Here is a 26,769-nt window from a genome sequence, read left to right as displayed (position 1 = left end):
GCTCGCTCGCTCGATTGATCGATTCCTGTAAACTTTTTTTCAGTTTTAGACTTTTGAGTGCATTTGATAGTTTTTGGCGAGTAATAAACAAACGAAATGGCAACCTTTAATTTGTTGCTAAGAATAGTTGTGATGTGAAAAAGAAGCCAATGATAATCTTAAAAGAGTTATTTTTTTTTGTTTTAGTTTCAACAAGCGGCGCTAGCGACTGGATGGCGTGCGAGGATTCACACTGAAATAAGAGAACAACCTTCGTTTTCCATAAAATTGTTATTTACAATCCTTGAACTTGAAAACAATTCGAAGATTCATTAAAAATATCACTTATTCCGAAGCGCTCGGAGTTTTACAAGTGTTCAAAAGCTTTTTCTGTTATAACGTGAGATTGGGGACAAAATCGATCATTGTATTTCGTATCGTGTGTTTTTCCTGTGTGAAGCAACAAAAGGTGCTGGCGACTGACGAAATTACAGGTTAACACGAAAATTAAATAACACCTAAACAAATAATTTTGGCTACCGCTTTCCAGTGAATGTTTAAAGAAAAATTTTCTTCCAAGTTTCAAGGCAATTTGAAGATTCTAAATAGATATTACGTACCAAAATGCGAAACTTATACACCACAAAATGGATAAACAGGTCTGAAATGAAATTCTATCTTGTTCTTGAATATACGTTGCCTAGCACGTCCAAAATGACGGTGGTAGTCTTGGCTTAGTTATGTCACTCAAAACTCGTTCCTGTTTGTCTCATTTGATAAAGAGGGAATCATTAATGTTTTCATTAAGACAGTATTGCCTTGATTTTCCAATATTTATAATGATAGACAGTAAATTTCGCTTTTCACCCACATTTACTTCCAACCTTTTATTTTGAACCAGAAACACAAATGATATATGTATGTTATTTGCCGGCTGGGAGGTCCGTATGGTGAAAAGCATTTTAAGACCGAGGTCACAGTTTTTCACAATACGGACCGACCCTTAGCCGGTACATAACATATTTATTTTTTTTAAACTTGACGAAATTCTTTCCGAAAGAACCCGAATGATTTAGGGCTATAAATATGGCAAGATCTTTCCTAAACTAAACAATTTTTTGAGCGAGTATATGGTAGCTAAAATGGAGGTAATGTAAATTAAAGAGAGATGACTCACCGAAACATTTTCATTTCCGTAACGATAAAGGTGATTTAAAAGGCTTCCAAACAAACTTTGAAACATTATTTTTACAAGTATCTGTCACAACCTGACATCTGTCAATTAGGGAGAGCATAAGAAAAAAAAACGCAAGAACATTTGAAAAACAACGGAACTAGTATGGCTAGGACTGTCACGACAATGTTTACTTCAAAAACAGTCAATGTCTAACCGAGAGTATTATTCACTCTTATCGACGATTCATTCATGAACGAAGATTTATCTCCGTTCATTAAGTAAACGGCGAGGAAAAAATGCGAGTAAATTCAATTTTTTTTATTTTGAAGTTGTGAGAGTTTGTTGGTTTGTTTGCTGCAATGGCGTGTGTAAATCTGGTCTTTCCTCCACCAAAACTAAATTCGAATGATACACTCCAACGAAACAAACGGGGATTTAATGCGGCCTTTTTTCATTGAATTCCTTCAGTTTCTATTGTGCAATTTACGGTACAAATGTCCAAATTGAACGGACTCGGAAAGACTCACCGAGAGCGTAAATTTGTTGTAGAACTTAAACTAAAACTTCGCTCGCTCTTTTACTACGAACAAATTGTTTGAGAAAATTCAGCCGATATGAATTGAATAAAAGTTACATCGTTCAGTTTAACTGTAACCAAATACTTCACCTTTTAACTTTCTATGTACTTTTTGTGAACGATTAAAATTAACTGCAGACGGTTTTTAGGCCGCTTGTCAACCAAAGTAATTGACACTATTGCTTATACAAATTCATTCTGAAACCAATATTTTTCTGTCGACCAAAGTGATTTGATTTGCTACATTAGCGAACACTGAACTACTGCTCGTACTCTAAATATGACAATCAACCACAAAATTCCCTAAGCCAGATAACCCTAAACATAATCCAAAAAATTATGTAAGTCACCTGTCAATTCACGAGTTTGCTCACAGAGCACTTTGATTCAAAGCTAAGACGATTGATCAAGTAATGTGCCAAGCATAATTTTTTTACTAGGATAACGTTAATTTTTAATTAATAATACTTTCAGTGTAAAAGTATTTCGAGTTGGTATCGCAGGTAAATGCGCCGGATAGCTCTCCTAAAATCAAGCGGGTTTTGCGGCAAAACAATTTTTTCAGCAATTTACTAAAAAATGTAGACAACTATGGCACTCTGAGCTGGATCTCATCAATCTAGTTAACTGGATTTTTTCCGCGCTGTCCTGCCTTTCAGAATTGAGTCAGGAAATAAACTGAACTCTTGTGTCGAGCATACGTATAGGTGCTAAACATGTTAAAGAGTATACTTTATCAGTAAAAGCGTTACAGCGTTTAAGAATATAAAATCAATTGAGTTATAACGTTCCAACCTAATTGCTTCACACAAAATGGCTTTTTCTACCAAGTAAGCGTGTGAGGAAAAGGTGATTCAGTCTTGAAACTTGTTGTGGCAAAGTGCTCAAACTGTTAGCCGGTCATATACCGCAGAAATCTATCTAACTACACTATTAAATCCTCGACGTTTGCATACAACTGCTTGTCGTACATTGTCATGTTGATCAGCTTCTGCAGAAAAGAATGATATAATAATTAGCGTCATTAAAAAAGTGTTCCTCTTACGTTATAAGTGTTTATCCTCACAAGTGGCCAGTTTTTCACACCAAAACAAATTCAAGAAAGTATTTCATGGTGTCGTCTGCTACTCTTTGTGCGTCTCAATGCAGTTTTGCAATAATCCTACGATCTTTTAAATAACCATAATGAGTCAATTGTCGTAGGAACATTCTGGTTTGCTTCTTCCCCGTTTTTCGTGGAGTTCTAGCTTCAGTGACATGACAAGAAGATGCAATCCAAACCTCGTAAAAATTACGCTATCTGAGCTAAACGCTCTTAAGTTTAAAACTCTAATTAGCTGAGCCTAAGCCAGTCGGTCGGAAGAAAATTCTCACCTTGTGTAGGGTTTCCATGTCCTTGAGCTGAGTTTTCAATTCAGTAAAAGTTGGTCTTGCATCTGGGTCATTCTTCCAGCACTTCATCATAATCTGATACCTGGTATTGTTCAAATGATCTGTTTAAAGAACGTTTCCTTGTAGAGTGAGAGAGACCGAATTGAAAAAGCACTCACAATTCCTTATCAACGTGTTGTGGCTTAGGCATCCTGTATCCATCCTGAAGTAGGTTTGCAATTTTTCTTCCATCCATTCGTGGGTAAGGTGAACCACCTGGAAGAACCATAAGACCATCGAAATATAAATGTGGTATATAGCAAAAAAAAACTACAGGGCCTTATAAATTTCCATTCGATGTTACCTATGGTAAAAATCTCGTACAGCAAAACTCCATAACTCCATCTGCAGAAAGACAAATCAAACAAATATATATTGGGTGACTGAAGACTTTAACATTATATACGACAACTAAAATATACGAATTCTTTGACAAAGCATAGAATTCATGTCCTTATTAAAACTGATAACACTAACAGAAAGATGTTTTTCGTCTTGTCACGAGTGTGGGAATCCCCACGAGGAATTGAACCTCAGACCTTCCGCGCTCCGATTCTCTCTCTTATTTTTATGTACAAACATGACTCTATCGACATTACTGATCCTTGCAGTATGCAGGACGCGTGTCAAATAAACTTAGTAATAGACCTAGCTCACCGTAGAGTTCCTGTGACTCAGTGGTATGAGCATCGGAACGCGGAATCCGATGGTCTGAGGTTCGATTCCTCGTGAAGAGTCAAGAATTTTTTCATTGTCCAACGCTCGTGAGAGGATGAGGAACATCTTTCTCTATTTCATTACCGAGCCCAAAACTTACCCTCTCTCTTATTCTATTGGTAAAACTTGTTGGAAAATTGCTACGGGTAATAATCGGGTATACTTACACATCACTTTTCGTGGTATATTTACCATACATCAAGGCCTCATAAGCTGTCCACTTCACGGGAAGACGGCCCTAAAGATTTCAAATATCACTTTTTGAAACAGTTAAAAAAATTATAGGAAGCGACCGGTCAAAGACAGTGATATTTAAAACTACACTCGTGTACGCATGGCTAATATTTTCATTAAGGTCCCGTCCAAGGATTTTGTGATCGAAATCAGGAGTATATCAGCTTTAACAGAACTATGGAGTGAAGGATCAGTAAACTGAACGATATGTATTACCGCCCCCACCTCCCCTCTTTCTTAATTACCTTAGTCTTTCGTTCATAAATATTTTCCTGCTGGACATCTCTGGCCATTCCGAAGTCTGTCACTTTACACGTTTCCTTTTGTCCAACCAACACATTACGAGCCGCAAGGTCTCGGTGAATGATCTAAGAAAGCATTGATCCGAGAGCAAAAATTAGGGATTCCAGAAGAAAAAGAACTGAAATGAAATGGTTCTGACAGGAAAATAGAAATATCCAGCGACATAATATGGTGTGTGTATTTCTCTTTATTCCAGATGGCAGAAAATTAAAATTACTATAATCGCTGTTCCATAATCCAAAGAGAAGAAAACCACTTTATTTCTGCAATACATAATTATTTCAGAGAAAGCTTATCTAAGATTTTATTCGAAATAGGGTTCTGTAATGTAGCAGTTTAGCAACCAAAGACGAATTTTTTAATTTCAAGTTTTGATTCCTTTTCTTTCTTGTCAGTAAAATGGATATTCGTTGCACACTCAGTTTAGGCTGAATAAAAGATCCTATTCATTCACGTCTCTGCCTTTGCCTACACGGGAAAAACCCAGATATTTTATTTCGATGAGGTACACTTGCAGCGATGCACAAATATCGCCATTCGCACACTGAAATACAACTTAGGTGATGACGTCAAAATTGGTAGGGTTCCTGGCCCTAAAGGAATAGCCTCAACAAGACGGTAAGAATACGTTTGCATATCCCGGGCGTGATCTTGTGAAGACGTATTTTTCTATGCAAGACATAGCTTAACATGACGATACACCTTACAAGAAGGTTTTAGAATTGTTTTTCTTTGGTGCCTTTTTAATGAACTTACAGATTTTGAGGACAAATAACTCATTCCATCAGCAATTTGCCAAGCAAACTTTATTAGCTGCTGTGACGTCAGATTTGTTTGTGGTTTGATATCCGGGTCTTGGAAGTAAGTGTCTTTTAATCCACGGCTCTTTCTCAGGTAACCCAGCAGATCCCCAAAAGGCACATATTCAATCAAAACCAGCAGCTGTTCTGAAGAAATTAAACAGTTTCATTTAGATATTTCTCTCTCTAAAAAATTTAGCAATAAGTAAAATAAATAAATAGCAGTCAGGGTCAATACATTTGAAGAAATCGTACGAAAACAAGATGTAGTTTTACGATGAGAAGCTGGAAAACTTTGTAACGATCTCATAAGAAGGTACAGACCAAATATTCCCTTAGAAAAAGCGATTCTGCTTATACAACAGAATGGCTTGTACAATGGCAAATATTTGGTCTTCGTCTATCAGCAAATCCAAGAGCGTCGCTGTTAGCTAAAAAAGGATAAAATTACCATATGTGATGGTTGTTGGTTGTGCGCGATTGTGAAGCAGTGAATCTTCCATTGAAGCAAATTATCAATGACGAGAAAGCGTTACAAAGTAAATCAGATGCAAAATGTGTACAGCAAAATTGGACCTCATAATCAAAGCTTACCAGATTCTGTAACGCATCCCAGAAGTTTAATGACGTAAGGATGTGGTTTCAGCTGCTTCATTGTGTCAAGTTCTTTCATCAAATCTCTCTTGTCCGATTCAGTGGCGTTTTCTGGAGCGTTAAAAACAAGGAGTAAAATTTGGTTTACGGGAATAATATACAAAATGTCGAAATAGCGACATAAGTTATCCAATCACAAATAGCTAAAAAGTTACGGTAACCCGGTAACAGTATATGACTGTAGGCCAAGACTCCCATTCAATTTACAGTTCAAGAACTCACTTTTAAGCATCTTGATAGCCACTTTGGTCGCTTCAGGACTCCCTCGAAGTCCTACTGCTGTTCCCTTGGCAACCTGACCAAAAGCACCTTTACCAATAATTTTTTCTATGGTCACGTGGTGTCTTGAAACTTCCCAGCAGCGTGTTAACGGATGAAGAGGCACGTAATCAGCACCTGAAGCGGTACTTTGTGCTTTTCTATCATGTTTGTTGACTTCTATGAGATCCATGTATTCCGCAGGAGGCTGGGTGAGTTTTGCTGAATCGGGTAGACTTGATTCGCTATCTTCTAATCCTGTTTCATTCTATTAAACCAACATACCGTTAAGGTATTCATATACAAATCTGTTATTAATCCCAATAAAATTTCCTACATTTTCATACAAATCAGTTTACCCGTTTTCATCAGACAAGCGTTTATATTATTTCATAACAAGAGATTATTAATAGTTTATAATCTCTTTTCCTTATATATTAGTAATATTTATTATTACTAACACTTTGTTCTCTGCCATTGAAACTATCATGTCCAATGCAGTGATCGAGGTTCATAGCATATTCGTTGAAGCTACAAACTGCAACATGAAGATTGTCGATTGGTGGTGCAATTTTTTGACAAATGCACACACGAAAAAAAACTCTTGCTGTACTAAGCTCCTGGACTAACGCTTTGAAAATAAGGCATCAAGATAAAGAGACGGCCAAAACGGCGTGAAAAAAAAATTATTTACAAAACAAATATCAACCGGGTGCAGACCAGTTTGCGATCTATGAAGTGAAACCACGCAGCTGAACCAGGGACAACCGAAGGAAAATCGATGGAGCAGCTTGGTAAAGGACATGATCCCAGGACAAAGATCCTATCGAGTCAAACTTCTTCCCATATTTTATTGTGCCTGTCATTAATGCATTATGCCTTTTTGGTAGAACTACACCTTTTTTCCTTCCTATTTGTTGCAAGCGTTTATTTCCTTCTAGAGATTACATAATTACTGGCCACACTAACATGACCTCAATGTCTTAGCTGTAACTTACGTAGGAAACACCTCTTTCATCTTCATAAGTCCTACAATTGAGAAAGCATAAAAATATTTATTTTGAGCAAAGAATCAGTTTAAGTGGAAGTTTGTTATACGATGATACCATATCTGGAACATTACATCGACACAATCCAAGTGCCAAATTCTTACCTCTGTTTCCCAACAGCGCCTGAAAAAGAACGAAAGGAAAAAAAAGACAAATGATGTGGATGTGGGTCAAGATTTGCTTTTGCTTAATAAAGAATCTTGCAGCCAAACCCTCTATCATAGATTGTGAATTTTTTTCCCTACCTTTCTTGTGTAGCCAGATTATGTAAATAATTAGAAGAACGATTGTGAAGGCAAGAACCCCATTTATGGCTAACGAGACGTTGTTAGAAGAGCAGTTACATTCCTCAGGACCTAAAATGATTCAGTTTACAAAGCTTGATCAGATAACATTCAAACAACATTTACAGTGATCGTGGTCAATACACTGCTCTCACTACATAGCTTATGCTCTAGAACGAAAACCGTTCACTCGAACTGGCTAGGTACTAAGGAAAAGCAAGGTGCTACTCTCTCTATAATAATTTTTAAAAGTAAGATTTTGTTTAATTTAATAAAAACAACAACAGCGACGAAAATAAAACTTGGAAATATATGACTCACAGAAATGACTTGTTTAATTAAACAGATACGGAATACAATTAAAAATGTCCATCTTCGGACGAATACGTGTAAACACTTAACAATAATATTTCTTTGTAAAACATACTTTTTGTTGTGCTTTCCGAGCCGTCTGTGGTTATAAAAACTTGTTTAATTGATTCTGGATCGACTTTGAAACCTCCGAATTTCTCTTGCCTTGCAGCATCCAACAGGACAGTCAAAACATTGCTGACGACTACACTTCGATTGAACCTCATCATGAAGTCGAGAACAATACTACCACACCTAGGTAAGGGGGAAGGATGTAAAATGCCGAATCGAACACCGTGCCGAAAAGAGTAAGACGCATAAGTTATGAGTGATTATACAGTCTGTATTAAACAAAATGAAATCGTGGGAAGAGTTCATTTAGGTTTGCAAGTAGTTTCTTCATCCGCTTTTACATTCTTCACCTATTCAAACATTTGTCGCCTTTGGAGAATATAACTACATTTCCTATTCCTAATATTTGTTTATCTCTCCCTTGAAAGCTTATTACGATTACAATACAAAGCCATTTGTTACAATAAATAACATTTTCATTATAGGACCTTGTTTCTGTCTTTGCTCTGTGAAAAAAATTGTCGCTACCTTAATTTAAATAACGTTGCTTGAGAAATAGTTAAACAGGTTATGAGTTAGGAGAACCGCAGTACTTAAGTTACGCAACGTTACTCTTGGGGATATAGGCGTCTTGTGGTCTGTTTTGACTTATTATAAATGAGTAGCCTAAAGATAAGAAAGAATCCAGCGCCAAACAAAGTATGTTACCGAAAGGACAGAGTTTACAGCGAGAGCAATTCGACGAAGGCGCACCTTGCGTGACAAAAATTGAGTAACCACACGGCTTCAATTGCATAATCAGTCATAATTTATGCATTGTGCTCTTTACGGCATGGTTCTCTATTCGGCATTCTATTTGTACTTTGGTGACTTTCAAGTGTTAAAATACATTGAGATTTAACCAAAAGAGTATTTTTGATCTAATAAACCAAGGTAAATAAAATTAATTCATGTCATTCTGTGTCAATCTGTTGCTGTACATTAAATAAAATGTACTTCAAATGTAGATTATTTTGCATTAACTAAGATTTTTTAGAGCAGAAACATCAATTTTAACACTAAAATACGCCAAACTGAGATAAAGCTCCTCTCCGCCCCAGAACACAGATTTGCGTTAGCGTTTGTTGTTTCAGTGTTGAGACAAACTGCACCTTACCTGGTGTTCACGGTGTTGGCGGATGAGCAGCCAAACTTAAAGGCAATTTGACAAGCCTAAAAGCAGATTTAAAGAAAAAATGTAAATTTGAATACTTGTTTCGTAATTGAAGATCGTTCAAAATGTCATTTTGTTTTAACAGTAATATTGAGATTTCGGTCAACAATAGATTGATTAAGATTCCCTTTTAATGATAAATATCATGGCAGTATTCTATACACTACGGTACACAGATCAAGTAGATTATCTAACCATTTCTGGAAATTTCGCAGCAACTTCTGAACGTGTGCTACAGTTCCCCTGTATCGTCGCTGTCAGGTAAACTTCTGTGCTTTCTGAAGCTGAAGAAAAGCCGTGTCCTTTTACATTTACGAAAAACATGAAGAGCTTTGGTTCACAAAAACTGCCAAGAAGTGGTTCCATCTAACAATAATTCAGCTTGAACATTGTTATGACTGTTTGTGAGTCTACAGTCCTTCGCTAAGTTCCAGGCCTTCAGTGACCTAATTCACTCTTTTTCTTTTACTCAAACTCATTTTGTAACACTAAAGAACATGCTATTATGATTACATAGTTTTACATGTAATAAAAAAAGAAAACGCCTATAAAAGAACATTTACCTGCGGGAGTTGTTTGGGATGAGGTGGCAACTGTACTTGAAACTGTTTGAACTGGGAAAAAACAAAATACGTTTTAAAATGATCGACAAGCAATTTTAAATTTTATGTCATCATCATACCAACCTCAAATCACATGATAATAAAAATACGTTAGCTTAAGTAATTTTTTTTCACGGAGGTTCAGGGTATGATAGACTATACTTCCTAAAACTGTTATTATTATTCATATCATCGTCACCAACATTATTATCATTGATATTATTATCACTGATATTATTATCACTGATATTATTATCACTGATATTATTATCACTATCATCATCATTATAATTATTATCATTGTCAACACTATCACTAAAAAGTACCCAAAATGTCAGAGAACTACAGAGAGGTCCATAAAATCTTAGAGCAAAACTGACCTTTTTAGTGTTAAACTCAATAGAACATAGAATACTAATACAAATATCTAGGTACACATATAACAACAAGACTAACGACAGAGCTACATAAGAAAGAAACGAACTTACAATTTGTGGCGTAATCAGGTCTGGTAATGAAACTCTTAAACAAAAGTAACACGGCGCTAGCAAAAATTAACGAAAAGACTGACTTATCTGAAATCAACTAGTAATGAAAAGTATGTAACGAAACCAAAGCTTGTACTAGCGAGAAATAAAGTGCTACCAGCACTACGTAATTCTTACACAAACTCATGCAAAAAAGCGGGCTTAATTGAATCGAAACAGAACATCACAATAGTAGTTAAAAAAAATATATAAAAACAATATAAAATATTTCCGCAGTTACTTGACAATAGACAGAAATTCAAATTCTAGTTGCTACATTCCAACCCCTTAGGTTTACTTTAAGTATTGGGCCATCGGATCGGATAAATCCATCCCTTCCTGGGTGACCTTCGAGAACGTGACCCAAAGGCCGCCGACTGGGGTGAACTCTTTCATCAGGAATTAAAACCAGGTTACCAACAGCAAAACTATGACGTGGTCTGATCCATTTCTGCCGTCCTTGCAAATTTAACAGATATTACGAAAACCATCTCCTCGAAAATACGCCAGGAAGGTATTGAACCAGCTTCCAGCGACGATGGCAGTACAAATCATTCTTAACGAAGACTCCTGGTGGCAAATTTAAATGCCATCGAAGTAACAAATGGTCATTAGTCGAAGATGGTGAATCAATAGAACTACATGCCATTGTTAAGAGTCAATGGTCAACCATTGAGAATTCCATCAACTCCTGCCATCAACGTTGGCAGTGCGTCTCCAAAACCAATTGTTGCTTAAAAAGGGCTCTTAAGATCTTTCTCACTAAACGAATCATGCGTTCCCAGACTCCTCCCATGTGTGATACTTCAGGGAAATTAAACTTCCTTTTGATGTTCTTCTGATGAAGGAAAACTTCTACCTTCTACTGATTCCAGTTGTTCAGGGCTTCAGGGATTTTTCTCTCTCTCCGCTACTTAAGTTCATACCATTGTTACCTCTTATCATTTTTGGCGTCCCTCTTCTGCTGATGAATCTGCATAGAGCGCGAATAAACGATTCTGTTTCCAGAGACTCGGTCACTTCAATGTGGATTGCTCGGATAGTTAAGCAAGAGAAAAGACACCATAGCTTTTAACTGTACTTCTGCCTTGCTTCACATACAGTGGGCCAAAGGAATCTATGCCAACGTTAGAAAACAGGGGTTTATCTGGAATAAGCTTGTTGCCAGGTAAATCTAACATCAATTGTTGGCCCTTTGCAGCATTTTGTTTCTGGCATGTTAAACAGTTACTGAGTACTCTTCAAAGAGCAGCCCGTCCCTTAAAGATCCAGTACTTTTTTCTCAAACTGGTCTGGACATATTCTTGACCTAGATGACCCACAGACTAATGAACATCTATAATGAGCAGTTTGGTAACATGGTGCTTTGAAGGTGACAGCAATTGATGCCTCGATTGGTAATCTGATGAAGAATTTTGAAGCCGACCACCGACTCTCAATATTCCCGCTCCATCCAGAAATGGTCTCAATTTGTAAACTGAACCAAATGAGCCAATAATCTTCAATTTACGCTTCTCAGATTCGCCTAGGCTCAAGTCTGGGAGGGCATTAAACACTGGCGAGAAAGCTAATTTTTACACGTATGTGATGATTTGAGCCTCTGCATGTCGTAATTCGTCCATCGACAGCCGTCCACAAGGTAATGGATCAACAGGATCCTCTTGTAAGTACCTCTTGCTCTTAAGGAATTTTTTAAAATCTCAGACGCCGAGCAACTCCCTTCTTAAGCTTAAACCATGACGAATATTGAAGAACCATTAGGTTCAGTGGTCCTTCATGAGGTCCCTTCTATGAGAGTAACATGCTTTGTTCGAGCTTGACCCTGACCGCTCGGTCTGACTAAAGAGACTGGATAGGTGGGCTACGATGTTTCACTTTCCTAAAGAAACTTAGGGCCTCTGAACCAAACCTCCCTCTTTAATAAGTCCTTTACTGTTAGTTCTCTGCTGGCATCGTCAGCTAGGTTGATGCTTGTTGGCACAAAGTTCTACTGGGAAGGTTCTGAGCCATCATGTATCACTGTCAGGCAATTGGCCACAAACATGTAGAATCGTTTGTCTCTTTGCTCGTAATATATTGAAGGACAGCTCTGGAGACTAACCCTAACACTGTGTTGAACTTCTGATTCATTCTGACAGCTAAAACAGCAGCTGACAATTCCAATCTGGGTATAGTCATCTGTTCCACGTGAGCCAAGCGAGATTTCCCAGCGAGGAGACTGCAGTGGGTGCGGCCATTTTCAAGGACGAGTTTTGCATATGAGACAGTCCCATAAGCAATCTGAGAGGCATCTGCGAAGTGGTGAAAGCTCTGCATTTTTTACCCAGCCAAAGTCGATTGTTTTCAAACATATTGGTAAGGCAACTCTTATAAGCATAGGTACATCACATAGCCATCGTCTCCAAAACTGACATTACTTTCCCACTATCTCTTCATCCCAGGTGAGTCCTTGTTTGCAGAGATCTTGAAGGAGCTTTTTAGCGAGTAAGGTGATTGGCGATACTATGCCAAGTGGATCATAAATGGAGCTAGTCACTGATAGAATCCCTCTTCGTGTGAAGGCCTAATCCTTTAGTACCATCTTGAAAGTAAACATGTCGCTATCCATGTTGCACTGAACACCAAGGGTTACTTCAATAGGAAGCACACAAGAATTTGAACACAAATCCAAAATTGATGAAGCTCTGTCTGAGGTCGGAATGGTTTTGAGGACTTGCCTCCTGTTACACAAGCATTTAGCCAATTGAAATCCACCTCTTGACAATAGGACACACAAATCTTCTCTCAATTTACTGGCGAGTTCTTTGGTTACACCGATTTAAAACAGTCATCCACCTAAAAGTTCTTCAATACTGTGTTGATCACTTAATTGAGCCGCCTTTCGAAGACCAAAATTTTTCCAACTTGGTGAAGACGTGCCACCAAAAAGGTGTACTCAACAGGCTCCTTAGATAAGTCATCGTCAGGCCACCAAAGGAACCTCAAGGTATCACCATCGTTTGGATCAACCATTACTTGATGGAATATGGCTTCAATGCCTGAGGAGAGAGGTACTGGTTCCTGAAGAATTCTTAAGACGACACCAAGCGGGCTGTTAGTCAAGTCTGGACCACTGAGTGATTGGTCGTTGAGCGATGTCCCTTTGTATCGGTTTGTGCAGTCAAACACCACTTGCAGTTTCCCAGGCTTATTAGGATTGAAGGCAGCATATAATTGACTGGTGATATCTTGACTCGAGGTTGTTCATTGTGGTTTTTTTTAATTTTGGCTCATTTTCGCAGACCAATATTTTAATTCATTTTGACAACATATCAATTCAACTGATACTGACATCATACACTACATCTGAAGAAAACATTCCCTATCCTCGAAATTCTGTTCAAAACATCAGGAACATCAACAACATCTGCCTGAAAATACTGCTAACTAGCACATGTGTCGATCGTCACGCACAACACGTCAACCTCATTACCAGGGTCTTTATCCCTCCCTGTTCGGGGTTGTAATGGTTCATTGTGTGGGAAGTTTTATTGACGCAATGTAAACTGTTATAAAACATATTTCCTGTTTTGGATTATAAATCAAAAGTACTTAAGAGAGGATGTCAGCATCCATCGAACAAATTTGAAATATTGTGGCAAGTCGACCAAAATTCGTTTTCTCTTCTACTTTCATATTTTGTAGCCCAATATGTCCTAATAATTGTGGTATAGTTTTTTTTTGTGAAAATATATTTCATTTTTCGAGAAATGATATTTTTCGTTCAGCCGCTCAAATATGCAAATTTTCACCCTGAATATTACCCGAGTTGTGTGACCTCATGTAAAGAATTTACTTGACCTCCAGTATCGCTGTCGGCATAATCCTTTGTTTTATCATCTAAACTTAATCCCCTGTCATTATTAAAGCTGGCAAAGAAATATTTATTTTTTGGTGAATATTTTTGTCCGACATACTTTTTCTATGTCGAAAAGTAGCATCAAAACAAAGACAGTTTTAACAATGACCGATGAGCTTCTAGCTTTTAAAAGACAAAAGGATGGTTATAAAGTTACTGTAAAAATTTCCTTGTGTATTTGTGTCGTTATATCGTGAGACGAACTCAAAGTCCGGCAAAATTTACTTGTTAGCGCCTAATTGTCGCCACCGTTTATTGGCATATCGAGGCATAAATCACCACAATTTTCGAAAAAATCTAACATAACACTCTTATTTATGATTTTATAAGACCAATAAGCTGTTACGGCTATTATATTACGCTTGAGTATTACTTTTTGCCGGGAGCCCAGATTTGAAGTCGTGTTTTCCCCCATCCATTTATATCAGAAGCTGGTCACGCAATAATTGATACCAACACAAATGAATATTTACCCTGTATAAGATTTTTGTTTATGTTGAATGGACAATATTACAATATGTTACTTTTGTGGTCACTAATCGTTGTTTCAGTAGCAGCTTAGCAGTTCAAAGCGGGTTGTTGCTTCAACGTTATTGAGATTTATAGTGTTCTGGCAGGAGAGCAGAGCGCGATCGGAAATATGTAAGGATGCTTGTCATACCTTTCGCCGGCAAAGGAATCATTGATGGATCTGGACATTTTAGTTTTCTGAATACAGCAATTCTTGGATGGTTTTTATAGATATGAAAAGAGAGGAAAAAAACCCATCTCTTCGTAATTCGGAGGTTGATTCATCTTTGAATTTATGTGTCACGTTTGTCATGCAACTAATATAATAATGTGGAGAAGATTTACAAACTGTAAATTAAATCTGGCTAAAATATGGTAGAGCATAACTTAATCACCGAAACAGCTAATAAAATCATAAATAAATAAGGTAAGAGGTTATGTTAGATTTCTTTACAAACTATAGTGATTTATGCCAGTAAACGGTGGCGACAAGTAGACACACCATGTATACTTCATAGTCGCTAGCAAGTAAATTTTGCCGGACTTTGAGTTCGTCTCACGATATAACGACACAAATACACAAGGAAATTTTTACAGTAACTTTATAACCATCCTTTTGTCTTTTAAAAGCTAGAAGCTCAGTAGATTCTGTCATATCTGTCATTGTTAAAACTGTCTTTGTTTTGATGCTACTTATCGACATAGAAAGTGTGTCGGACAAAAATATTCACCAAAAAATAAATATTGCTTTTCCAGCTTCAATAATGACAGGGGATTAAGTTTAGATGATAAAACAAAGGATTATGCCGACAGAAATACCGGAGGTCAAGTAAATTCGTTACATGAGGTCACACAACTCGGGTAATATTCAGGGTGAAAACTTGCATATTTGAGTGGTCGAACGAAAAAACTAATTTCTCAAAAACTAAAATATATTTTCACAAAAAAACTACACCACAATTATTCGGACATATCGGGCTACAAAATATGAAGGTAGGAGAGAAAACGAATTTGGGTGACTTGCCGCTGTTTGTCTGATGCATGTTGACATTAGCTCTTAAAAATGCTCAAATGTTTCTACTCACCCTTTATGTTAAGTCTCACAGTGGCTTTTGCTCCATCTCCAACGTCATTATGTGGGACACATTTGTACTCGCCATAGTGCTGAGATCGATTGACGTTATTGAGAGTATACTCACTGTTGCTGTTCTCCCTTAGGAGGCTGCCATTGAAATAGAACTTGTAAATTGACACTTGTGGCACAGCAGCCATAACTATGCACTTGAATGTAACAGCGGCTCCTTCAGTGACGGTATTTTGTGCAGCATTGGTAGTGAGCCTCACACCTTCAGGTTTGTCTAAAAATTTAAATCAAATCATGTCAGTTTATTTCATCGCTCATACATTTCGACTGGTTATAAATCACAACCTCTTGTAAAAGTCTAGAGGGTGCATAATGATACATGAAAAATGAAATGAAAATGTACATGAAAATAAGAACCACAAGTTATAGATCACAACCTCTTGTTAAAGTCTAAAGGGTGCATAAGGATACATGAAAAATGAAATGAAAATGTACATGAATGAAAAACCTAGAGGAAAAGTAAGTATCAGCAAACACGAAGGTTTTTAATGTTGGTTTAATTTGTTGCTAAGCTTCACAAGCCTCGCATGTTGTCTTTTGCGGCGACACTAGTCGCTGACTGTCATTTACAACCAGTACTTAATTATGGGTATTGATCATTAAATTTTAGATTCAGCATCACCTTCGAACGAGGCACAGTTGATCCCTTCTTCGGAATCTTCAGATTCTTGTCTATCCAAGTAGTAAACTGACGCTTTTCATCACGAAATTTCAATAAAGTTTTGTTTCAAAGGAAAAATTAGACGAAATAGCCATCTTTGTTCAACGGAACTTTTGCTAAAAAAACCTCAAATTGTTACTCGAACCTTCGCACGGAATTGCGACGAAAGTTCACTTGAACAAAAAGAGAAATTCGCGCACTTCTCTTGCGTTACTTTTGCACAGTACTATACATTTAATATTTATTTGCCGATGGTGAAGTGAATGTTGTTGAACGATCTCCAAGACGAGGTTGAAACGATTACTCAACAATCTTCACTGGGCCTGAGGCGGATGAGTGCTGTTATTAGTATAATTTCCCTGATGTTCTCAAATTCTGTTGTAAATGTTTTTTGTAAATTGGAAATTGGAAATTCTGTCTCAATAATTTGGATTACTTGTATCAAGATAAGCAGCCAGTTTCCACTAGAATTTAACAGGTTCACTTCACTCCATCAGCAGAAACTTCATATCTTTCTTTTGAAAAACCTAATGCCACAATGTGATTGGTGAGAGCAGCAAATCCTAATGCTGCAATCCCAATGGCTTGGGCGAAATGCCATTTCTGGGCATTTACGTCGTTTTTGTTTGTTTTTCCTTTTTTTTTTTGGTTGGTTTTTTTTTTCTTTACCTGAAATAGACCCATGACTGAATCAAATTGGCTGTGAGCCACTAAAATGAAATAACGAATGATGAAGGGGTGAGATGTGGACCCCAATAAACTTGCGTTGTATTGAACAACAGGGGTCCAATATCTGAGGAAATGTGAACGTCGAAACAATTAGATATCTCTCATAGGGGGGCGGCTTAGTGCTTGCAGGTTACACAACCTACAAAACCAGAAAGTCATAAAAATCAATTACTCAAGTGCAGGCTTTGTCGTTCCTTTCCGTGTCTTTAAATGAGAAAAAAAGTGAAGCTTGTAATCACTCCATAATGCACTCCGTCACTTTTGTGTTATTTGGCAGTCGAGTATGTAGTATAAGATGGCAAGGCTTACGAATAATTAAATATAAAATGGATTCTCGCCCTGAAATAATATCTCGAATGTCACACATGCAAATATGTGCGCAAATCTTAGGTATGCAGTTTTAGTTTAAGCCGATTTTCGCGCCAATTAGCTGATCCCAGCTATAAGTAAAAACTGTAATTTCTCAGCTGAAAGAATTTTGACCAATTCTCATCTTTCCATTGTTACGGGAAAATTTACTGACTTTTCCCGTGTGTGTTATTCGGAACATATTTATTCGTAAACTTTCACATTTAACCATTTCAAGTCCTTTCATTAAAAAAAAAAATCAAAAAATGTATAAAAACCACAGTAGCTTTTAGAATAGATTTTTGTGTTACTCGCTTTCATCACATGCACCTGCTTGTCGGCACTTTTGTCATTTATTACATGGTTTTTTTAGGTAAATATAAGTGTTAATGGTCTTTCTGGAAACATTGGTTTTCATCGTAGATAGCAGCTGAGTTTATACGCGTAAATTTAATTTCTTTTCATGTGATGGTTTCCAAACCAATCTTGCATAGATAAGCAGAAACTTTTAATTGCTTTTCCGTTTTTATTTCCTGAGCTGCGCTACTGCAATTAAGATAGGTATTGTTTTCTATACCAGAGCTGTAAATTCGCACCTAGGTTTCCTACTTTAATGGCATAGAGTTTATTGCATCCGTCTTTTTAATTTTGAGATTCTTTCTGTCGTAGAAACAGATGGAATATTTAAGTAGTTTTCATTTAACTTCAAAGAGACTTTTTTCCGCTCCTTTGTGTCCTTATTCAAATATTACGATTTTTGTAACAATAGCACCTCACACCAGTTAGTTCTTAAGCAAGTACCTTGTACAGCTTCGATGATTACAAACTAGAGTATGCTAGGGGTCATGTCGCTTGTTGGCCTGACCTAGAATAAAAGTACTGTGGAACCAAAGATTGTCTTATCCTTGACGTCCGTATAAGCTTGCTCGAAGTAGATCTCCGTGTACTAGGAAATCGTGACAAGTTTCCGTTCTCGCTGCCGAGTCGTCTCTACCGAGTTATTTCCCCCAGTTGTTATTGTGCCGTCCGCTAAGAGAAAACCTATCGTCACACCATTAAGCCCCAACCAGAGCCCTCACACAGAATCAGAATATCCGCTAGCCTTGTGCGCTAGTCAAACGGAACGAATTTTGGATTGTCACAATGATTCGGAAATGATTTTAAGCCATTTTCTGAGTTAAACACAGTCCAGCTAAAGCAATGACTTGGCAAAAAATGTCGCATCCTCCTGAGTAACATAAAATGAGCAATGATTCCACGTAAATTCAATTGCCCCAGCCAATAATTGGGATCACTGAATACAAAGCCGAAAAAGATTTGATGTGGAATTCTGTTTCCTGTCACCTTTGAACAGATTTTTCAGTTCGGGGTAACTGACCCCAATAACAGGATTCGCACTGTAAATAGGGTAGATTCAGAAATAGAAAACTACGGTTAAAATGTACTTACACTGAACTACAATTGATGTATCAATAGAAGTGAATTCCACTGAGTTATTGGCTCGACATGTATATTGTCCTGCATCTCTTCTGTTTATGTTATCGAACTTTAAAAACGTAGCTTTCTTCCCTGAACTTTCCAGTACTCCATTTTTAATCCATGCCACATCCGGCGGTGGTTTCCCAGAAGCTTCACAGGCCATGGTGACAGGGGATCCCTCAATGTGATATTTTCCTCTTAAAGAGATGTTTATAAGTAGTGCCTCTGAAAGGTAAAAGAGATTATATCATTCCTCGTATAGCGTAGCAAATCTTAATTAAAATTAATATTTACCCAATTTCAATAAAACAGACAAAAGCAGCCAGCAGTTGGTCCCCAACAACCACCTAGAATAAGGGAGCTCAAACTTCATTCAACACAAGTTAACCTGTTGGCATTAGCTACTGAAGAACTTGCTCACAAGAAAAATTATAAAGCAAAGCCCCAGTCTAGGGAATTATGGGCTGATTCAGGAAGTCACTCTTTAGGCTAAGGACCCTGGTTTCTAAGCTACTTCCATTTTTGTGGATAAAATTTTTGCCCCTGCTCAAACAAATAGGAACAGAGCCAATCAAGCCACACCCCACTTGGAACTTGGTCTGACAAAGAATCTACAGAAGACATCCTCAAACCAGAAAACTGAAATTTTAATGAAAGAGAAACTATGGCTTCTTCGCAATAAAAAGAATATACCAGTGGCATGCTGAATGCGGCTTGCCCATTTCTTAAAGTTAAAAGACCTTACTCATCTCCTTGTACTGATCATTCCTTTGTCAAACATTAAATCAATTGATTTTTCGTCATGATTGTTCTGCAAAGGGAGTCACAGAAGGGAGAGTTTTGGACTTTTCCTCCGCAGTTCGAAGAATTAAACCCGCAAATAAAACTTTCTTGAGCCCATTTCAAATGCAAAGAAAACGAATTTACTTTCCTGCATTAAGAATGGATTGAATGGAGACCAATTTAAACAATTTGAGCTAAAACTTGTTTTATTGATCGAGATAATTTGAGTTGGTCCTTAAAACTAAAGTGATGTGAGGCAAACAGAGGCACTTGCAAGCAAATGAATAGGCAAGCAAACAATCAAATGTTTAAACCATATGGTCCAGTCTTAGTTTTGGTGAAATGCAGAAAACAGACAGTACCCAGAATATTGGGTGAGAAAAACTGGAGAGGGAAAAGGCGGCTTAAATCCACGCTAAGCAGTTCTAAGTAATAATCGACACAAGATTTGAGCTCGTTTGACATTAGCAAAGAAACTGTCTTCTAGACCATCAAGAGATGCTAATATTCATCAAGAAACTACAAGAGATGGTGGGAAAGGAGTTGTAGAAGCAGAAAGTGGAAAGGCGACATCAAAAACACTACTTGATTCATCTTTGTGCTGGAAGTAATATTCTTGTTGCAAAAAAAGGTTTGAGTAAGAAATGCAGAACATTCCTTGCCAGCCAGAGTAGCTGAGAGAGTATTGGTGAAAGGAGGAAATCTAATTTAACGACAGACTAAAAAACTTGATTTTTAATAGTGAGTAGCACTTTGCTTTGTGCAAATGTTAAAGGTTGAGGAAACTGTATATAGATTCCTTGAGAATGGAGCGGCTTGTTCGAAAAGTCCTATCTAAAGATGAATAATACTAGTTGTGCATCTTCAAATATCTCCATCTCCCACTCAACTGTATTAGGCCCTATTAAACTTTGTTTAGAATTTAAGAGCCAACAATTTGGAGAGCTTCCAACTGAAGTTGTAACAAAGATATCGTTAGTGTAAGTATACGCCAACTTGATCCACAGTTACTAAACAATACAAGAATTGGGGTCCTGATGTAGCTTGTCATCCAGTTGATAATACTACAAAATCTTGGAAGGAGTTATTGAATAAACCAGCAACCATTATAGAATTCTAAGTAATTTTGTTTAAATTTATAATGACCTATACTCGAGACTTAAAGGTTCTAGCTCTGCCCAAAAATCTGTCAGGTACAAGGGCCTTAAGAGAGTTACATAGCACAACTGGTTTCATCATGTGGAAGTGTTCAATAGATCTATACCACAATCCAAAACAGCTTTCATGCAAATAAAGCTGATGCTACATGAAATTATCATTAATGGATACACCAGCCTTTCAATCAAATGTAATGATAGCTAAGTGCTCTCAGTGCGAGATATCACAAGCTACATTTAGTTGGAAGACCATTATCATGCGTTTTGCCTTATAAGTGTGTGCAAACAGCTGCCTCCCTTTAAGATTTTGAAAATTGAATGGAGCTATTGGTTTTTTCCTGAGTCCATAATAGTCATAATATTTGACTAGAATCTTTCAGAGTTCACAGTGACATCAGGAAATTGGGGGTCACCTCTACAGACCTCCGTAAAGCTTCGAGAATGCATCATGTCCCAAAAATAATTTAAATTAAAGTTTTTCACAAATACACATTTTCCTCTTTATTTAGAGTCGATTGACCTCAGAACCTTAAACAGGAAAGGACTAAAGGACGAGAAAATAACGAAAACTACCGAAGAAACAAGAAACAACAAAACAAATTCCCTGCCCCCCACCCCCCAGCTCCAGCCGAGTATTCCACCAGTCACTAAAAGAGAAGGCATGAGCCAAAGTGGGAGGTGAAGTTTCCTTGATTATGCTTCTCTTTTACCAGGAAAAGTAATTTTAATTTTTTTAAATAAAACGCTAAACAGTACTTTGTAGATATATAATACTTGCAAATGATATATGCCAGGGGGTTTTGACCAGATGTCACAAAGCTTCACTTCATTCAGAACCTTTGGTTTCCAATTTACAGCTTAATTCCCATTGCTATTAAGGATCAAGAAGTAGCCTTTAAGACTTAAATAACCAATTTATTGAGATTCAAGTATTCTTTAGCATATTTACAGTACTTTTTCATTTTAGGGTTGAATTAGGTCCGCCTTGATCGAGAGGGTACACAAGAACCATGTTAAAAAATTTGGCAAATCTGTTACTAAGATGGCAGTGATACATGAATAAGAATTGCCTTCTTATGGTAAAGCAAAACAAAACAAAACAAAAAAGCAAGATGTCTCACACTTGATTTTTTTTTGTACAAGTGAAATATGAGACATGGATTGGCTTTGGGCTACACACACCAAATGCAAATGATGATTCGTTTTGCCCCTTTTGAGCCATAATAACCTGGTATCTTTCTATCATAATACAATTTGGAAAGAGAAGTAATGTGACAGGTATCACATTACAATTAAAATAAGCCAACACAACATAGCAACTGCATAAATAAAATAAATGAAAGAAAGAAGATTACGTAATGGCTGGTAAGTGCAAACAATTTTCATTCATGAGCCAGGATGGTCACATACACGTAAGCTCCCTAAAACGTTTCATACCGTAAATTGAAATGGAATACTTTTGGTCTATTGTTGCTTTTGTGGAATTCAGCCAGTTTCTCAGTGAGGAAACCAAAGTCAGCAACAAAAACAAAGGTGTTGAACTGACCTCCATGAAAACAACATCTGCTAAAAACAACATTCCTGCCGGACCACATTGATCATCATCGAATTATTTTCTGTTTCCATGCTCAGTGTCTTTCACAGAGGATAAAGAGCTTGGATTGCAGACTTCATTGGTTAATTGTTTTCATAACTTTAAAAAATTTTGTTTTGACTTGCTCCTTAATGTCAGAAATTACTTGAGGAAGTCACCAATCTGTTAATGAAATTTACATCTGCAAACCTTGAAGATCATCATATTAATCCTCAGAAAGCTGCTAATGATGCAATGCTGACTTTCATTCCCTCTGACGAGTCTCTTTAAAAGGCTTGAAAAGCGATATGATTTTTTATACACCAAATTAATTTCACGTGCTGCCTGTGATTGGTCATGCAATATTTTCCTTCATTGATTTATCATGCAACCAGTCAGATTGTTTCTAGTTTTGACTGACCATCGACAGCTTTACTTGAAGAAAATCCTAGTACTCATATTAATATTATAGTTATCTATGCATAACAGAGTAACCCAGTAGTTGGTGCCAGAAGAATAAAGCAATAACTCTCTGATAACACTTTCATTTCTTACTCTTGAGAGACAGCAAAGTAAATGGTAGAATTTTGTTTCTCCTTTTAGAAGTGCTGCCAGTTTTGCATGCCAAGTAAAAGTAGCACTATTTTTCCCAAAAGTTGGGTTAGCTAGCTACTTTCAGCCCAGCATATAAAGGTTTGCGCATATTTATGCTATTGATTACTTTCTCCAGACCTCAGAAATATGACAGACATGAGTTGAATGCATTTCATTTATGTTTGACTATTGATGACTTTCTTTTGTCATACATACCTGCCACAATAAGTTGCACTGTGCTTTGTACCACATACAAAAAGTCTCCAATCAATTCACATTCAAATTCGGTATTGTCTCCAGGGTTAATGTTCTTGATAACCAGGGTAGCTCTTCCTTCAATTTTAACTCTTCCTTTGTAAGATGGAGGAATTTTAGGATGTTCTTGAACACCACCACTGTCATTAAAAATCATTCTGACAAATGTGCCATCTACCAGAACACTATAGGTAATGTACTGAATTTCGTTATGTGGATCAGCGTAGTCCCACACCAGATTGGCATCACTACCATTGATAAAGTAGCTTGGATTAGAAGGTTCCTGGGTGAAATGCACATCCATACCCCCTAAAATAGACAACCATAAACATAATATTCTCAGCCCTTTAGTTACATGTGTAACGATATAATTTAGGAAGAAGGGCTAAAATAGAGTCCACCACAGAGGCACTTTTAGTGTAAGCAGTAACAACAATAAGTGTAAATATGCACTACATTGGTATTCATTGATATCAATCAGCTTGAAATATACTTTCATTTGCTAAGAAACATAGTTCAAACAGTAATGTGTAACTATTTGTGCCTTTGTGTAACTTCTCAAACAATATAAATTTTGGTTTATTTGCTCTAAAGGTCTGTTTCTACTTACAAAAACAACAATTTTAGGACAAGTGCATTTCCAAGTTTAATATTATACTTAAATTGGTGTGACTAAGTTCCAAAAATGGTTAAATGTGGTTGAGACATGTAAGAAATATACTTAGATACTTCATAGTTAAGTGTGAACATGTAATTTCTATTCACAAGTTTTGGAAAATAAAATCATGAGCAAGGAACAAGCAAGTTTTTGTCTAGACTATGAGTGGATAAAAATTGTACAAGCAAAAACTAATCATAATGTAATTTGAGGAAATGTGGGTTGTGTGTGTTGCAGAAAATAGAGCAACATTTACATTACTGCTGAAACAAAGTAAAGGCAAAAGTGAAGAACAAATTAGTTGAATGAAAAGCTTGCATTAATATTATAGGAATTATAGTGCCAATTTAAAACATAAATGTTTTCTCATTCACATGTGCATGAATCAAATCGCAAAGGTGGATTGTAATGCTTTCTTATCTGAGTCAGAATCTACAAATTTAAGTCTTTTGTACCATTTTGGAGGAGATTCCACTTTAGTTCTTTGGATTGCAAATGTCAGGGATTGATCAAGGCATAGATTTAGACAAAGACTGCAATCAGTTTGCATAAGGAGAAATCAGAATGATTTTCACCAATTTTCATGAAGTCTGGCTTTCTCCGACATCATCTTCCTTAGTAAATCTAACTTGTTTACATCAATGGCTGACTTCTTGTTTTAAACCTTGAAGTCATGATTCTATAGTTGTCTGCAACCAGCAAACCTCACTGACATTCACTTTCATTCATTTTGGCAAGCCCCCAAACCACAAAGGCATAAAAAAAAAACCCATACCATTGTTTTCACTGGTCAAAATATCTTCTACAACTTGTGATTGGTCAGATGCTAATTTCTCACTAGTGAGAGAAACCATCCTACCTATCAGAATTTGTGCAGTTTATTACAAATCTTTTTGTTATTGTTGTTAAATTAGCTTGAAGTAAATCTCAGTAGGTATATACATCAGCAAAGATATCTTCACATACATTTCAAAAAGTTTGATCCTGGTAATTCTTTAACTGTTTTTAAATATACAACAAAAATAAGTCATCCACTACCGGTGTGGGATACCACACTTATATGTGCATAAAGCTAAAAACTTGCCAAGCAGACAAATCATGCATGTAGGTATGAGCAAACAATGCTCATTTATCCATCCAAGCACATTGGGAAGTTTCTTTACATGATTGCTGCCTGGAGGAAAAGTCACACTCAACTTAGCTAGCAGCAATTATCCTTGCTGAGGTTATTGTTTGAACCAATACTGATTGGAAAATTGGTAACAGCTCTTCCCAATAATGAGTGATGGATGGAAAGGAAGAGAGTTTATGTACAGATGGCAACTCTCTTCTGAGTTTGCACAGCCATTATGTTTGTAATGGAAAGCCACCTGACAAAGCAGTAACTTTCCTCATGGCTAAAAAGACGACTCACACTAATTAAGAAAATATTGCACTTCGAAGTTTCAATGTTGATGTTAAATTCTGAACGTACATGGTATCGTTACACTTGAAACATAAAATCATTTGCTCTTGATTTCTATCGCATCATAGTTATTCAGACTTCATTTATCACGCGATTGAAATCCCAACATCATATCTAAATTTTGAAATACAAAAACTGTTGAAAGCAACCTTGGAGTTCGGAAATCATTTTGACGAAAATCACGTTCATAAATAAAGGGTCGGCGTTTTCGATATCTAAGCTTAAAATGGCACATGGTAAAAAAAATACTGTCAAATCCTTTGTACGGGAGAATAACTTCACACTTACCTGACCCGTGAAACTTTACCAGCAGAAGAAAGAGTAAGTAAATTTTATAATCACGCAAAGACACCATCCTGTCAGACCTTTGCTGATGCCTCAACGAGGAAGGATGGGCCAAAATCTTCTGGAAGTCACTTGACGGGATGGCCTATAAGGCCCTAATTCGTTTTGAGACTGGGACCGGGTGTCACGATCCTTGTCGGCAAATTGCCTGAACAACATGACGGATGGTGCGATTTATGGAAAAAAATCCCATTTATGTTAGACAATTAGGACATTTGCATGAATTGTAGAAACTTTTCTTTCGGAGAAACGTTCCATTCAGATTAAACTATGCGTGAAACTTGCGAATGTGACGAATGAGAACAAAGACACCGATATCGATCACGCGCGCGTGGATGAAAGTCACGCAAGTAAAAAGTAACTTGTAACAGACAGATTTCAACTCCTCTTTCTTGTTTATCAACCGTGGATTCTTTTCCAAGGGCTACTAAATATAATCAAGGTCGGGTTCCACTGATCTATCCCCTATGGGGATGCACGAGAGTACCCATATTCCTGGGGCCGGAACCGGAAGTCAAGTGGATTACAAATGAAATAATAACGCAATCCAGACGCGTAAAGTCAGTCAGTACATGGCAAGAAATGCGAGAGTCGTTTTGAATACCTTTTTTTTTTTAAGAGTAATTTTCCTCAATCTTGATTCAGCTTCTTCGTGTATCTTCGAACCATGTGGTTTAAAAACATCTCTAAGACTTTTAGTTTTGTGGTTGATGTAAAAAGGGACTTTAAGATACGGTAAGGTGAATCTGTACTACGGCTACCTTGGCCGCGATAGACTAGGGTGAGTACGGCGTATTTCCCTCCAAATACGAATCGTTAAGTTACAGCGACACTACGGCGAAAAGCTCAGAGCTCAAAGCGTTGTTGTACAGTCATTCTATTGGCAAAAATGTCATCCTTCAAGGAAGCAAGAGAGTTATTCCTTTTTTGTTATAAGATGAA

At 37.0% G+C, this 26,769-nt stretch overlaps 1 protein-coding gene across 1 annotated transcript; it reads right to left on the bottom strand.

Moving 5' to 3' along the window:
* Positions 1–2,452: 2,452 nt before the first annotated feature.
* Positions 2,453–25,898, bottom strand: LOC131783103 (uncharacterized). Its single transcript, XM_066167926.1, has 20 exons — positions 25,771–25,898; positions 23,321–23,668; positions 18,968–19,222; positions 15,722–15,994; positions 9,663–9,713; positions 9,295–9,383; positions 9,043–9,098; positions 7,891–8,069; positions 7,425–7,535; positions 7,284–7,302; positions 7,129–7,159; positions 6,095–6,398; positions 5,813–5,923; positions 5,175–5,365; positions 4,361–4,483; positions 4,049–4,119; positions 3,469–3,509; positions 3,284–3,380; positions 3,108–3,207; positions 2,453–2,724 (listed from the first exon to the last, which is right to left on the bottom strand). Exons 1-20 carry the CDS (start codon positions 25,835–25,837, stop codon positions 2,659–2,661), a joined length of 2,583 nt encoding a protein of 860 aa, XP_066024023.1. The 5' UTR covers positions 25,838–25,898; the 3' UTR covers positions 2,453–2,658.
* Between the last annotated feature and the right edge of the window lie 871 nt (positions 25,899–26,769).

This window comes from Pocillopora verrucosa, chromosome 6 (assembly GCF_036669915.1).
Source record: "Pocillopora verrucosa isolate sample1 chromosome 6, ASM3666991v2, whole genome shotgun sequence".
Classification (NCBI taxonomy): Eukaryota; Metazoa; Cnidaria; class Anthozoa; order Scleractinia; family Pocilloporidae; genus Pocillopora; species Pocillopora verrucosa.
Note: the sequence above shows the minus strand (reverse complement) of the source record. Positions and strands in the feature narration are given on the sequence as shown.